The sequence below is a fragment of the Calidris pugnax genome, unplaced genomic scaffold, assembly GCF_001431845.1.
Source record: "Calidris pugnax isolate Ruff unplaced genomic scaffold, ASM143184v1 scaffold14, whole genome shotgun sequence".
Classification (NCBI taxonomy): Eukaryota; Metazoa; Chordata; class Aves; order Charadriiformes; family Scolopacidae; genus Calidris; species Calidris pugnax.
The window spans coordinates 13423073-13439251 of NW_015090793.1; the positions used below are offsets into that span (position 1 = coordinate 13423073).

Here is a 16179-nt window from a genome sequence, read left to right on the forward strand (position 1 = left end):
CCGCCACTTCCCCGGTGCCGCCGCTCTACTCACCCAGGAGGATCAACGTGCAGAAGTAGAGGATGCCCCTCATCCTACCGCTCGGATCACACCGACTGGGCACGGCAGGGCTCGGCTCGGACCGACCGGCCCGGCACGGCTCGGCACGGCCGGCGCAGGCGGTGCCGGAGGATGCGCGGAGGCTGGGCAGGGCGGGAGGCGTCCCCGCCGCCCCGGCACGGCCCTCCCGGGGCGAGGGCTCACACCGCTGCCGGCTCAGCCCCGCTCCGGCCCCGGGTCATGCCCGCAGCCGGGCCGGGCAGCGCGGGCTCCCGCCGGCCGCTCTTCGCCGCATCCCTCCGGGGCAGAGAAGGAGGGGGCTCTTCCTTCTTTGTGGTTTTGGTTTTTTTTTAATTTATTAATTATTATTTTTTTTTCCCCCTCCCCTTTCAGCAGCAAACTTCTGTCGGCGGGGCGCAGGCTCCGCCGTGCCCGAGCGGCCGGGCAAACCCTCGCCGCCTCCCCCGGGCTGCCGCCGCCGCACCCGCCTCTCCGCGGGAGGGGCTTGGCGGCCCGGCCCCGCTCCTCCCCGCCTCCCCGGTACCGGGTCCCTGTCCCCGGGGCGGGAGGGGTGTGTGTGTTTGTGTCTCCATTGACCCGGAGCAGCCTGTGGACCTGTGTCTTGGGCGACCCCCAAGCGCCGGGGTGCATGGCCCCCCTTTCACCCCCTCCATCCCCAGGGTGTCTTCTTCCTTCCTCTCTGCCCCCCTGGAGAGTCCTGGAAGTCCCCACACCCCCAGACCCCCATCTCTTTGCAGTCTCAGTCAGGGCCCTTGCTCAGGGTCCCATTCCCTTGGTCTTGACTGTTTGCTAGCACACACACAGCTCTGAAGTCTTGGGCCACATCCTACCACCCCTCCCAGCCATGATACTTTCCATTAATCCCCTGCTAGACTCCCTTCCCCACCCCTCCGAACCTCCTCCAAAAATCATCTCTGTAAATTCAGGCTATGTGCTTCCATAACCTTCCATCCAGGTCCTCACAATTCCTGCCCCATGGTGCCCTGAGCCCATCCAGCCCCTGCAAGAGGTCCCTTGCCATCATCTCCTGGTGCTTCTCCCATCCCCAAGCCTCCCTCAGCTTTAATCCCCGTGTCCCAGTTGGTCACTCTTCTTTAGTAATCCAAGCAGCAGAGCCTGGCTCATAGAGCTCCTCTTAATCTTTATGATGATAGGTGAGCATCGTTTTCCACTACCTCTTCTTCATGCATGGAGTAGCTGAGACTCAAAATGTGAAGTGATATTGATGGGTTCGCACCGTTATTAACTGACCAACAGAGTAAGAAGCCTCATTTCCAAGTCAGTACCCTGTAAACACAGCCACCTCTGTTCTTCCACCTAACGCAGGTTTACCCTTTCAAAGGTTCCTCTCCTCTCCTCTCCTCTCCTCTCCTCTCCTCCATCCTCTCCTCTCCTCCATCCTCTATCTTCCTGTCTCTGTTCTTAACACAGAGACTCCTCTGATGATTCAGAGAAGCACCGGGGCACCTTTTCCACACTGAAAGCTCAAGCAGTGCTTTTGAACATTTGCAGTGGGAGTTTTCTCGACTGCCGGGTCAGGTATTTTAGCTAAACAGGTATTTAAACGCTCTGGGAAGGTTTTTTTTTCGCTGGAGCTGTTCAGGGTTCTTAACTTGCATTTCCTCGTGGCATCACCTCATTAATCCTCCAGCAAGTCCTCCCAGGAAACCAGAGGAATTGCACATTTTTATTTTTCATGAGCAAAACAGAAAAGGGAAATAATTCATTCAGCCATTTTTAGGTGTTATATATAAAGCATAAAGAAGTCAAGAAAATACTTCTTTTTCTTTTCTTTAATTTTTTTTTCCTCTTGGCAAATCAAAAGGAAAGTGTGATCCCTGGCCTTCCTCTCCTTTTGAAAGTTTCTACCATGTTCCAGCCTTGAGCTGTTCATTTAGTAAGTTTTTTTTTGTCCTCTGTCAGAATTGGAAAGTTGTAAACAAATGAATGTCTTTAATAACTGTTTCACATCCAAAATCAGCATTTCCTGAGCTACTCAGTGGGGAAAAAGAAAGTGTTAATAAAACTTAATTTGGAGTAAAAAACCATTACTCTTGAGCTGGTTTGTGGGGGTTTTTTTTCACTTCTTAAAGAAGAGTATGATTATGTTTAAGCAAATTTCCAAATGAAATTGCAATGAGATGCAATTGAAGCATCGAGCTGGGAAACTGGGGAAATGATTGGATTTTTCTGCTTATTATTATTTTTAATTATTTTGCAGATTCTTTTTTAGTACTCTATTTTTGAAGTAGCTATTTGCCCAGGAAAAATAATATCACTGGAACATATGTGAATTTTTGCAGGTTTTTTTAACAACTGAAAAAATATTTTACTTGGAAAACGTCTGCCCTACCCTCAGAAGTGAGAAAATCTGATGTCCTTGGACCAACAGAGGTGTCCTGAGCCCCATCACCCTGTGCATTAAAGAAGGGACGGGTTTGGCTTGGTGTCCTACCTCCCACAAGGGTGCTGAGAACAGAGACATGGGGACTTGCTTTCCCTGGCACTGTGTCTTGTCCCCTTGTTGAGGTCTGAACTGCAGGAAAACCTTCCTTTTGGTCAATTGAAGGAAGCTGCATCAGCCTCCTCCAGTAGCGCAGCTGGAGCTGGAGGAGGCAACGCAAAGGCATCCTTGCTCTCCCCACTTGGGGTAAAGACAGGATACAACCTCCGCTCTAGACAACGGGAAGCAGTCAAGGAATCAGTGCTATGAAAGCGACATTTCTTCCTAAATCTGAAGAAAAAAAAAAACACAGCAGGGTGTTTCAGAGAAGTTGAAAGTCCAGCCATAGACAACCCCCACCGTTCGTCTGAACAGGAGGCATTTCCTGAAATTACTTGCATATGGGGGAGGGGGAACCCATGCCCTGGGAAAAGCCACCCAGAAGAGACATTCTGCAAATACTGCGAAGAAAGAGGGATCATTGTTTCTTGCTGCCTTATTTATCAGATCTGGGCTTTCTCCTAATTGCTGGGTAGATGCTGAAATGAATAGAGTTATGTAAAACACTCCTTCCATGCACATGCACACACCCTTCCTAAAATTACCTGCTGCCTTTCCTTACAAATGAATCAAGGTATTGATCAGTCAGGTGTAAAAAATCCCATTGTTACTTATGTTGGACCTATCCCAAAAGGCTGCTCCCCAGAGCTCTGGACGACATATTTAGAAAAGAAAGAATAGTTTGGGTAGGTCCGTGGAGAAATGACTGGGCAGGGAAGGCACATGAAATATGCTGATTAAAAGAAATGCACTTGTGAGAATGAAACCAGTTACAATGGAAATTGAAACAGAACTTTTGTCTGTTTTCCCCGAGAAAGATCACTGTAGAGGACTTTACCATGCCCACTCACATGACAAAAGATGGTCCATAATCCAAAAAAAGCCATGGAAAGCAAGACAACTGTAGCTGTCTCTTTTTATGAATGGTGAAGTGATAATTGAGAGATTAAGTTGGAAAACATCCAGGACCATTCCAGAACATCAATCCATCCATCCATCCATCCATCCATCCATCCCAGGACAGCACCCATACGCTTCAAAATGGCTCTCAGGGGAACAGCAGCAGCCCCTTGGCCAATGACACAGGAGACAAGACAAGCCACTGCAGATTAGGAGACATGGGGAAGTTTAGGAAAAAAAAAAACTGTCTTGAAAAGTGTGGTGGCAAATGTGAGAATCTGTGGAACCAGTTGGGGTGGCAGAAAAAACAGGCAGACATGGTGAAGATGCACCAGGCAATATGAGGCAGCAGAGAAACCCTATGCACTGATTATCTTGATATCTAAAACTGGGAAGACCAGAGTACTTCCTACTTCAAATGCTTCTAGACCTCACTGTTTGATACCATTTGGAAAATCTCAAAATTTGGACTAAGGTAGGTCCCCCAAAAGGGCAACACACTTTTAGGTCAGTTCTGCAAACATTCTTGATGTAGTTTCAGAAAAACCTGCTGATGAGCTGACCTTGTTGATATGATTGATAGGCTTGTGGTATAATTGCTTGAAGCGTCTTGAAATCCACCCAGCCTCACATCAGCTGTGTATAAACCAAATGACTGCACAAACCCAGAAACCCAGTCCTTCTTCACTTTAACAATAATTCCAGTTTCCAAACTGGATCCTGTTTTGCCTCTTGTAGTCAAAACATATGGGCCCAAAGCAAAAGTTTGTGTGCAAAGAGAAATATTTACTAAACTAATCTGCAGAACAAAACAGAAATACACTAGCTGCTGTACCAAGGATGTTCAGAAACAGGAGTAAAAAGGATATGCTGTCTATCCTTCACCAGAAATATTTGACAGGCTAGCCCAGGAGGAAAATCAAGGGGAGGCAAATCCAGTTGGATAGCCCTAGGGAGGGAGGAAAGAGTGATGGGCATCAAAGAGAGGTGAAGGCAGGCTCTATGAGCAAGAATGAGGAGGTCAGAGGACCTCCCTAAGGAGGCAGATGGGAGAGAGAAGGGGTTTGCTGGAGTTAAAACCCAGGGAATGAGGAGAATAAACTCACCTAGCACCTTGGCTTCTGTCACAGGAGGATGTTTCTGAGTCACCTGGCATGGGATATTCTGCAGTAGAATGATTACTGGACAGGTTCTCAAGTGACACCCCTACCCTATGCACATACACCTGTAGGAACCTCATTTGATCCCCTTTGCAGGAACAACATGGAGCTGGAACAGCAGTTTTCAATGAAAGTCAATAGCACACTTGCCACTAGGATTTTGGTACTGCTAAACCTCTTCTGAACAACTTCCTTCAAAAACCATTTCCACCTGCAGAGTCAGGTGTGAAGCTGTTCTCGCTCACTTAATCTATACTATATAAGCCAAGATGTAGATCAGTTTGTGGAGGTGAAGTGACTTTATCCTGACTACATTGTCTCTTCAGCCTGGAGAAGACACAGGTGCAGGCAGGGAGGACAGAGATTGATTTGGGAAAGGTGGATGGTGATTACCTGTCCTCTGAGGGTCAGGAAATTAAATGAGAAGGAAGCAGATCTGAGTGGATCCACTGAGTGGAAAAAGTAGGTCTTTGGACTGCTGTTGCCTTGACACAGGATTTTGTGACTGTTAAAAGCTAACATTGTTCCAAAAAAAACCCCACCACAACCAACCAGACAATCTCACAGAAGAAGTCCAAGCAAGGGTTGATAATACACAGACCTCACCTGTGGCTCAGCAACTCCCAGACCTACAAGGCTGGAAGTTAGAGGATTATTTTGAAAACATTTTGCCCCATTCTGCCCTCATGCTGATCCTCTTCCTTAGATAGCCATTACTGGCCACTGTCAGAGACAGATTAACCTTTTCCTCATCTGGAAAAGCTGCTGTTCAGCCTTGTCTGCTGTGCTTGAGAATCAGCTTGTATTATCTGCATCACCTGTTAACCAGTTGGCTCTGTCTTCTCAGCTGTTTGTGAGTGTGCAAGAACTGTGAACTGGAAATTTGGGGGGGTTTTGGCAGTTTAGAAAATGTTCCCCTTGCTTCTTTCTGTTGCTTGAAGACATGTTGTTTGGGACTCTGGTTCTGAACTTTTGGGATAATGTCACACAAACCTATTAAATTGGGCTGGCAGGAGAGTAGGAGACTTACTTGCTACCATTTAGGAGCAAATAAAACCTAAACCAAAACAAAATAAACCTGTGGCTGCTGTCAAACCTTTCTAGTAAGATCTTAATTTTTCTAGGGACTCTGCAGTGTCTCAGCAGCTGTAGGGTGTTTAAACTCACTGCCAAGCAGGTTTGACTTTCCAGGAAAATGCAAGGACCTTGGGAATCCTTGTAGGTTTTGTGAACTCTGCTCCTTTGGTGAGATCCTGGGAAGCCTGAACTCCCAGCCAGGTTAATTGGGAGACCACACTACCTTGCAGAGTTACTCTATCAATAAACACGGCAAATCACACTCCTCACCTTGCTGGAGTGCAGCCAGCCCTTAGGTGGGATACAGGAGGATTAATTTGCCATGGTTTGCAATTATTTTAAGGTAAACAAAGGGAAAAGGGAATCTGAGTGACGTAGTAACCCTAGTCCCTCTGAATTCTTCATATGTCCATTCATAGGATGCATTGAAAAGAAAACACAGAAGATGGGCAGACATTATACAGCGAAATAAGGGAAGAGATTATGGCTGATCTCCCTTTATATGTTTTGCCATAATGTAGGTAAGAACCCCGGAACAAAAAAAAAATATTTCGCCTGTACTTTCAGTTAAGATGAACCATTGAAGAAGGTGGCAAAAGCAAAGTGGGTCATGGAAATGCTCTGAGAAATGAGAACCACAGGGAAGCTCTATCCCAAAAAGCACCATATCAGAAGGACTGGCTGCTCTCCATCACCAGATCTCCAAAGATCAGCAGGCACAACTTCAGATCTGGAGGTAAGGACACAAAAATTATCGAGTGAAGGTGCAGCCTCTGGGCTGTGGACCAGGAGAAACAGGGTTTATATCTGAAAGACAGAGGTAGTCCAAGAGACATCAGACATGCTTGTTGCTGCTCAAAACTTTTCTGGGCTTTATAATATGGAGGGAGGGGAGAACTAAGGACACAGAGAATGGCTAAGAGATTGTAGCATGCAAACCTGGTATTTTCTTGGATAAAGTAAATTTTAGTAGGAAAAAAATGGACATGTGAAAAATCTCCTTTCTTTGGATTTTAAATTAAGAATTGATGCAGTGCCATGGGGTAACCTTGTTATTCCAGTGAGAGAAGGCAGAGTTTGATGAGGGAACTGTGTCAAAAGTAAGGAAGTGACTAAGGGGGAAATGATATTGAACAGTGCTGGACTGGGGACCCCATCTATTAATGGAGTTTCTCCTGGGTCTGTCTTGCAATTTATTTGTTTAAGGTTTGCAATAACAATTTTGGCCCCCAAGGTGGAAATGAAATGCTAATGAAGTCTGTTGATGGAACAAAGCTGAGAAACCTCTCTGAAATGTAGGAGGAGCTGAATATCACAGAGGAGGCCTCAAGAATGAGCAACAGGGTGAAATAGTACAAAATGTAAAGTCATGAACCTGAAAGTAAAAGTTTCCTTAAGCAGGGCACTTCATAAGCCATTTCTCTGTTGGAAATCATTCCCAGCTTGCTCCATGGCAATATAAACTGATAATGGACATACACACATAGACTAGCAGGCAACATTTCTGGGTACCCAACTGAAGCTAGACATTCAGCCCATGTGAAAATGCTGGAGGTACCATGCCAAGGTGCAGAGGGTGACTTTAACTAGTGCATGAATATCTCAGAAAATCAAACAACCTGCTGCTGGAGGCTTCATACTCATCATCACATCATCTCCCCTGCGAAGTGTAGGGGGAGGAAGGACTATTTTAGGAAAGATGGCTGGGTTAGACAGACCCAACCAAGTGCTGTCCCTGCCAGGATGTGACACATTGTCTGGTCCAACTTCCGACTCCTGAGATGGAGACACTTCTCCTAAATCCACTTAAGATGTGCAAACAGCCCTGTCAATAGCAGCTCGCCAAGCTGTGTGCTGAACTGTGGCTTTCTCTGGGCTGCAGTAGCCTTGGTAACTCCGGGAAAAAAATAACCTAATTTTCTCTTTCATCCATAAGCCGAACCCTTTAATTTGCTTTCAAGTGAATTAAACATAAGCCTCCATTTTTCTAATTCCTTTGTCCTAATTTAAAAGTACTGACATTTATCAAAGGAGTTTTCTAGATTTCTCATTTTCAGCTCATTGTTTTAGTATTTTTTAAATAAACCAGAGATTGACATTTTTATTGCTGAAATTCTTTCCTTCCCTCCTTCTTTGCTTAATAACATGGTGATACTGTGTTCATTTCTAAACTTCTTCTAATAACAAGGAGAGCAGCCTGTGTCCTGCTGCATAATCAAGGTGACCATGTTTTATAACTGAGCTATACTATCACTGACTTGTGTAGTGCAACTGGATCTTCAAAGGCAACCAACCTCATTCAGATATCTTGAATGCCGTCTTCGTTCCTTTAATGTTCTACACGCCGAATGACCCATGGTTCATCCCATAAAGTTATTAGAGGTAGCAGATACCATGGAACAACCACAATGCTATGAAAACAGCTATATACCAGCGCCAATTTGTTTGCATTTCCAGAAACAGCAGCTGCCTGAATAACTTTCATCCTGCAATGATCCAGCTGCCCACCTTTTTTGAGAAGATAATTTCTTGTTTAATGTTTTCACAGTATCACACACATTGAGGCTGTCCTCTTGGAGGCAGCATGAGCATAAATGCAGCATAAAATACATCCTGGGGCAAAGAGTCATCTTCCCTGTGGTTGAGGAGGCCTCTTGGGAAGTCTGTGCATTTGCTTTCCAAACTTGTTTTAATTTTAGTAAATCACAGGGCTGGTGGAATGGTCTCAAAGCTGACGGACAGCCCTTGAGGCCCAAAGTCCTCTGTTTATCCACTGGCATGGAGGGCTGACACTGGAAACATTTCCCACAGGGCTTTCCTGACATGTCTCAGAGGCTTCTCAGAAGGACAAGAGGATGAAGTTCACCCACCACTAGATGACAGCTCTTCTCCAGACAGTGTTATTTTTCATTCCAGCACCAGGCTGTTTTTCAGTGGCTCATGACAAATCTCCATTTTTCCCTCAGAATTTTGGGTTGTATTTTCTTTTGCTTTCTGAGACCAATAGCCATTCCACCGTGCATTAAGTTATCTAAGAGCACCTGATCTTCCATCAGTGTCAATCTTGAGTCTTGGCATTTTGGAGGAAATGATGGGAAATTCTTAGTGTTAGGCTTAATTCAACATTTCTCATGATTTGGTCCAGTCAAGGTCAAATTCTGAAGCTCACACTCTAATGGCACTCCCATCTGCTTAGAGTGATCCCTGTCTGTGCTGAGGACTAAAAAGATCACTATTATAATAAAGGCTATAAAGAATGGATTTATACTTCCAGCACATGGGGTAGTAGGGATGTACTAATTTGAGGAAGAGGACTAGATGCAAGGAGAAAGCATGTTGTACACGAGGAAGAATGAATTTCAAAGCAAGTTTAAGCTAAGATTTTCTTATCCTTTGTGCTGGGATTTGGGAACAACTGCCATGAAAGCTTCTCATTGGGACACAATGTTCTGGCTGGCCCAGCATGGGGCGTAACATTATCCCCTTGCAGATACCATAGTGTCCCTATAGTGTCAAGTCTTACACACAGTGCCTCCTGTTTTGGATGGAATGACAAATGGAATTGGACCAGTATGCGTAGGGTTAGATTAGTGTCAGAGAGTGGCATAAGACTAGGGGTAAGGACAGCTGCCCAGAGCCAGGATCTCATACCATAAAGCAAAGTGGAAGAATAGGCTTGAGAGCAAACATAAGCATTGCGATACCCATAAGTTCCTAATTTCCACTGACAGTAGCTTGGGTTCAACCCTTCAGTGCAGAGGAATGGAAGGACAGCTGAGCATGGGACCTTTGATCGCTGTAGCTCAGTTGCTACTGGATTCTTTTAAGACTCATGAACAGGAGTAGAGACCAGGGTGTGTATGGGTTTCTCTCTCCATAAAATGTCCAATGTTTTGGTCTCTGATTGACAAGTCTGGTGCTGTGAGTGAGTGGAGACCTGCACTCCCCATTGTATGGACATACCCTAAAGCATCCAGAGAAAAAGGCTACACAGCTGCCAGCCTTTTGTTTGGTAAACTTGTCTTTCCAGGACTACAGCTGGCAAATATATATCCTCCCCATTTTGTGGCACAAGTTTTTTGGTGGGTGTTTTTTGTTGTTGTTGGGGGGTTTTGTTTGTTTTTTTGTTGATGTTGTTGTTGTTATCTATTGCCAGAAGTTGAACCCTAAAAGGAAAAGACACTTATGTTGTTTTTAAATGGACTTGTGTCACTCATTCCCTGATGGACATTTTCTGTGGAAATGCATTGCAAATAGAAAAGTTTTCTTCATGGAGCTGAAAAATACCATTTTAAAAGTAAAGTAAGATTTCAGTCTCTTCTGGTAGCAATTAGGAATACAGGATGTTGGTGCCTTTGAAAATTGAGCCTCTTATTTAACTGTCTAAATACAGATTTAATTTTCCTGCTTTTGGCACCTGAACTTGAAAATTTTCTTCTTACAGATGAAAACAGAACATTATAGAAATTGAGTCTGTGCCATTTTTTTTTCTGCTTTGTGGGAGATTAAAAAAAAAATGAAGAGAATCGTTTATCAGCATTTTCACATCTTTTATTCTAACCACTTTGAACCAAAATGCCTCATGGATATCAGCTCTGGGCCATTCTGGATATACCAAAGAGACTTTTTTTTTTTTCCCCACAGAATCAGAGTTAGTCAACCCACGTCATTTGGGCAAGTTTTAGTTGAGCTGTTTCCCTTTGGGGTCTCAGTTGGATTGCACTGAGAAGGTAGCTTTCAGGTGGGAGAAAACAGATCAGAAAAAGGACTCTAAATTCATGGGGAAGACATAAAACCTTAGCAGAATCCTGTTACAACACAGGATGCTGTATAAAATAGTCTTTGGGAAGTCTGTGCTTCCATAAGACCTGCTTTCCAGCCTGCTTCAGGTCTGAGGAGGCCATCTATTCAGCACAGCTCCATCACCCTTCACGGTGACTGTGCTAATGGCTGATGCACTCTTTATAGCACTGTCTCACATATGGACTCTTGCAGCTCCAGCTGCAGCAGTCCACACATTACAACGCAGCAGCCAATTCAAGTCCAAGTCCTACAAGCCATCCAGTGACATCTCCTTGGAGGCATGCAGCAGATATAGAACAATAGATATGGTTTCTCCATACCGTATCTTGTAATACTCTTTTTGGTGTCTCGTACATTGGCTAGAAAAATTCACTCATGCCTCAGGAGAAACCATGTCATCTCCCGTGGTTTCTCCTGAGAAGAAGGGATGGGAGATGTACTCCTGGCTGTACCCTGGCCTTTGGACCCCGGGCAAAACAGTTTGCCTCTGCAGCTCCTGTTCCCTATCCTTTTCCCAGCACAGATCAGCAGTTCTTTGAGGCAGGCTCTACTGATTTTTTCCATGATATGCCTAACAAGGCTTTGATCTCAGTGGTAGTCTCTAGACACTTCTGGAATTTGATTAAGAAAGCAAGTGCAAAGTGGAAGCATGGGGTGATTCACATCTGCACCCCCTCAGCCTCTTGCCTTTCTTCTGTCTCTTGTGCAGGGTGCCTTCCCCGGGGTGCTGCACAGGGCATGGGGGTCCAGCTTTGAGGAGCAGAGGAGACGTCCCTTGGGGGCTATCACTGCAACCACAGCTCCAGGGTCTCCGCATAGTGGATTGTCTTTCTAGCCAAGCTGTTTGCTTGAGGGGTGAGTGAAGCGGAGGGGGTGGTGGGGGACAGGGATTTGTGTGTTACAGAAATTGGAGGAGGATGTCTTCGTCAGCTTCAATGATAATGGGGAAAACAGAGCAGCCGGGGCTGCCTCTGGTAAATGCGTTCCTGAGGAGTGATGGGCTGTCATGCCAGTATGTTGTATTTGGTTTTGCTCCCAAAGGCTGATTTAATGAAGGAAAATTCAGCAGAGAAAGTGGAAATGCACACACAGAGGGAAATGCCTCTGCTGATGGAGGGGCAGCGAGCACAGCAGGGACAGAGGATGGGGCGGTCCTCAGAAGTGCTTCCACATTTCTGCTTAATTAAACAGGTCCAGGCAGGTGGACCTGCCAAAATCATTGATGAGTTGAGCTGTGGGGGCCTCTGAGGTTCCTCCCACATCACCATCCCTCCAGCCAGGTGGCTTTTGGACCTCAGACACCTCTTCACTACTTTTCATAGAAATATTCAGCCTCAGGTTGGCTCTTGGCACCCTGCAAAGAGCACTCCATGACCACCCAGTGGAGCAAGTGAAAACAGCTCACACACATCAGAGACACTCAGACAGGGGCAGTAAGAAGCAATAACATGTTGGTGTTTTCTGTAATGTTCTCATCTTTCTTTTTCTCACTGTTTTCTCCTGGAGGAGGGGAGTAGAGAGAGCAGCAAAGACAAAGGGAACAACAGAGCAAAAATGCAAGAGAAAAAGAAAAGAGGGAAAGGCAAGGCATTTCCAAATCTGACCTTTGCAATTTTTCCATACATTTATGATACCCTCCCTTGTCCCCCAGACCCACTGGTTGGTATGTCTTCCCACCTGTGATGTTGTGCCTCAAGCAGCACCCTTCCACGGAGCTGCTCTGCCCTGCATGTGCTGCTTGACAAAATCTTCCCGTTTGTCCCCAGAGCCAAACCTCTAGCTTCCCATACCCCGTGAATTCACTGTAATTGCCATAATCTGCTGCCTATTAAATCTGATAGCTCTGTTATCACTGTTAATAACAACTAATTAGTGAGGTTGTCACAGGGAGTGGTTCTGTAAAGGAAGGTGTTTGTCCTTAACTTCACATAAAGGCTCTAGATTAAACCAAAGGAAGGCACGTGACTTCGAGGGCATCGGCACTGGGTAACTTTTAGTCCCTAGCAGTGAAATGGAAATGCTCCACCGACTTCTCCCCAAGGAGCCAGCTTTGCTCATTCGCCAAAACAAAAAATTCACTTGAAAGGAGTTACCAAAACTCCTACACAGCACAGGGAAACAAAAAAAAAAAAAACAAAAAACCAATGCAAACTGCAAGAATGACAGGAGGGCAGGAAAACAGGAGCCAGGATGGAGAAAGGAGCAGGGTGCAGGTGGATCTAGGGAGATGTGGGGCAGGAGAGGGAGGATGGCAACTGAGGGTGGAATAAAAGGGGAAAGGTCTGTCTTTTCCTGACATCACTGGAAGTACCAGGCCCCCTTCACACCCCAAAAGATTTGTTGAAAACTGGCAAATGTTGCCACTGAAGAGTGAAGGATGTTTTCAGTTTTGATGATGAAACATGAACACTTTTCCTACAGTCATTTTTTTCCTAGTGAAAACCTGCTCAATAAAAAGAAAAAAATAACCCACATTTCTCATTCTTAATTCTGTGATTTCCTCCATGACCCAAAACCTCCATAAACCAGAACCTAAATAGCTTCTTTGTCAGGAGAGGGGAGGCATTGGAAAGGAGATGATTGCTCACCTTGAACCCTGATGCATCTAATTTTGCAATGGGATTGCCTGAGATGCAGGTTTCTGTTTTTGAGAAACACACTCCCAGAGCTGCTGTAGCAGGAACGGTGATTGAGAAGATGGAGATGTTAACAAGAAAAGGTAGCAAATAAATACACCCCTGAACCCTTTTTTTCATGTGAAAAGACATATTTAGGATCTGTTTCAGATTACAGCTGGATGAGAAGTGAGCATCCCCTCCCACAAACCATTATCAAACTAGAAGAAAGGCTACCAAAATAAAATCCCTTCCATGCTTTGGTCCATGCAGAATCAGGCCCCTTTGCTCCTGAGCAGAAACAACCCTCCATCATCCATCATAGATGCTTATTGAGTGAAACTCCCACTTATGAAGAGCAACGAAGACCTTAATCACTTTGGCAGCGAGTGCCTTTGCTCTCCAATATTTGATAAAAAAATCCAAATCTTTATTGTCTCCCTTTAATTAGAGCAGCAGCAATTTTGTCAGATGATGGATGGTCTCGTGACGACTTTGCTAAGGTGGCCTCACGCTGCTGCCAGGTTCAGGAGGTGAAGCTGCCGGTTTGGTTTGTTTTACTGCTGCTGCCACTTCTGAGGGTTTGACATCTGGTTTCATTTGTAAGACAAAAACGGATTGGTCCTAAAAGATCCTTAATGTGTGTTTGGGACATTGTAAAGGGAAATGGTTGTGTAAAAGATGCCACGGGGGCAAGCTTTTTGTTCTGTCCTTTAATCTTCCTCTTTTTCCTTTTCCCCTTAAAACTGCTGCCGGCAGGTCACCTGCAGCCAATATTCTCCCTCCACAGTTGGAGGGGGAGCAATATCACATCCGGAAAGGTACATTTTCTAGTGCTCAAAGCACTGGCCTAAGCATTCAGATATACAGGTTCATCCCTTTGCTTTGGCACGCAGTGATTAACATCCTTGAAACTGTTATTTCTGCTACCACAGCCTGCCTCAGTTTCCCCAATTATAAAAAATCCATAGTGCTTAGGAGAGGTGCCAGGGACTTAAGAGTTATTTGAGGGTAGAGATCTTACCTGAAACATGCTTTTGCAGGAAGACAAACACATACTCTGTACAACTGTCCTGTTGTTTTTGAACCAAAATTGTTGATTTCCTTCCCAGGATTCATTGGAGATCTTCCCTTCACATGTCATTGCTGTCAGCACACACAGATGTTTGCGAAAGAGGCAGATGTTGGCAGTCTCTGCAGATAGGGAGCCAACTGGCAGCAAAATGCCTCATTGCCAGGACTCTTCCTCCTCACATACCTCGGTCTTGCCCTGACCTGTCTCAGGGGTATGTCTGGTGGGGTGTCTTCCCCGGTAAACACAGAAGACAAGGCTGGAACTCTAAAATATGTGGCAGTCTGGTTGCTGGACACAGTCACTGAGATTTCCCTTGAGTCAGTGAGGAGAAACTGGTGGTTTTAGGGTGTAACTCTTCTTGTCCCAAGGTGCACATCTATATCTGCTGACATGAACCATGTCTTTTAGCTCCACTAACTCTGAAGAGCAACAGCTGTGAATAGGCACCTGCACTACAAAGATCCAAAGGTTGGTGAGATGAATCTCATGCTGTGGGTCTGTAACAGCAGCTAATCTCTATAACAAAAGAATGCCACTTCTAGAAGACTGTGAGTCCATCTAACAAGAGAGCAGCAGCAGCAGCATGTATGTTTGCTGTTCAGGGCTGTTTGGTCCTGTCCAGCCAGGCAAGTCCACTTCAAAAGTTGTTTTTGAGGTGTGAGGTTTGTTGTGGTCTCAGCCTCAAAACACCAGATAGCTGCAAAAGTGAGCAAAGCTGTTGTGTATCCCATCCACACAGGACTACGAAAAAAATAGTGGCTTCAACAGGAGCAGGAGTTTGCAGAGCCATGGTTCCACTGGTGCTGATTTGCAGCATGCATTTACATATATACAGACCCCCCCCTTCCAAAAAAAAAACCCAGCAGACCAGATTCCAGATTGCTGTCTCAGTTGCCACAACGTAAATCAAGATCAGCTTGAATTGTGACGGAGTTTGCTGCCCCAAGCACATGGGCAGATGTTCCACCTGCAGAGTTAGAACTGCAGCCAGAAAGCTGTGCCCTATGCGGCAGCGGGGAAGGAGAGATTTCCCCAGGAAAAGAAACTTCTCCATCCTAATACAGCTAAATATATGCTTTCAATTGCAGACTACAAAGTGAGTGATTTTAGGTGCTGGGTTTTGATATCATAATGTGCCCTATTTTCCATCTTTCAGGCATGAATAATGGAGTGTTGTGTCTGCGAATGCACCAGTCTTTCAGGATGCTGGCAAAGGAAGTGCAAATCTCCAGAGCTCTCCCGCGACCGCTCTCCTTTCATCTAATCCTGGGGCCAGGCAATTGCTAGAAATGCACTCAGTGGCCAGCAAAGAGCTGGCCTTATTGCTGGCAGGGGAGCTGGGTATGGAGCGGTGCACAAGCGTGGGGAAGGAACCGGCCAGCTTCACCCCGCAAACAGCAATCCATCTGCCTGTGGGACTGTAGCTAGGGTCACATTGTGCAGAAGCACTGCATATAAATCCACAAATAAGCTCGACTGACAGTGCACAAAGCTCCCTGAGGTGAGCATTCAATCCCTGGAAAGCATCAGGTGGGTCGTGCAGGGGTGAGGCCAAGGTGCTGCATTTGGATGTGTCTGGGGCTGTTCTGAAGGTCAGTATAAATTTAATCCAGTTATGATCCCATCCTTTCTCTGTGTTCAGGAGCATCCCTGCTGGGTAAGCAAATCTCCAGGCAAGTAGGTCGTTTTTTTGTGAGGGGACAATCCACTGGACTCATCTACTTCAGGCACACTGGCCATTATTTGGTCACATCCTTCATCTCTTGTGCCTGTCCATGGAAAAACAAGTCACAAAATCTAAGATGACCATTATCCTAGGGTTAGAAAAGATGCATGAGTTGGAGTGACCACTTCCCTAGGCATTCTTATTCAAAATTGTAAAGGTGGTTATATGCTTATCTGGAGGAACACCAGTTTGCCAGAAAAGTCCTCACTGCAAGAATCATAGAATCATTTACATTGGAAAAGATCCTTAAAATCATGGCA

The 16179-nt window shown here is 45.5% G+C and overlaps 1 protein-coding gene across 2 annotated transcripts in view; it reads right to left on the bottom strand.

Moving 5' to 3' along the window:
- Positions 1-486, bottom strand: part of GFRA4 (GDNF family receptor alpha 4) — a 74605-nt gene extending 74119 nt beyond the window's left edge. For both annotated transcript variants that reach the window (XM_014936099.1, XM_014936098.1), the window contains exon 1: positions 34-486. In XM_014936099.1, the coding sequence (XP_014791585.1) occupies positions 34-73 (40 nt within the window). In that variant the 5' untranslated portion in view covers positions 74-486. The remainder of the gene's footprint in view (positions 1-33) is intronic.
- Positions 487-16179: the final 15693 nt, after the last annotated feature.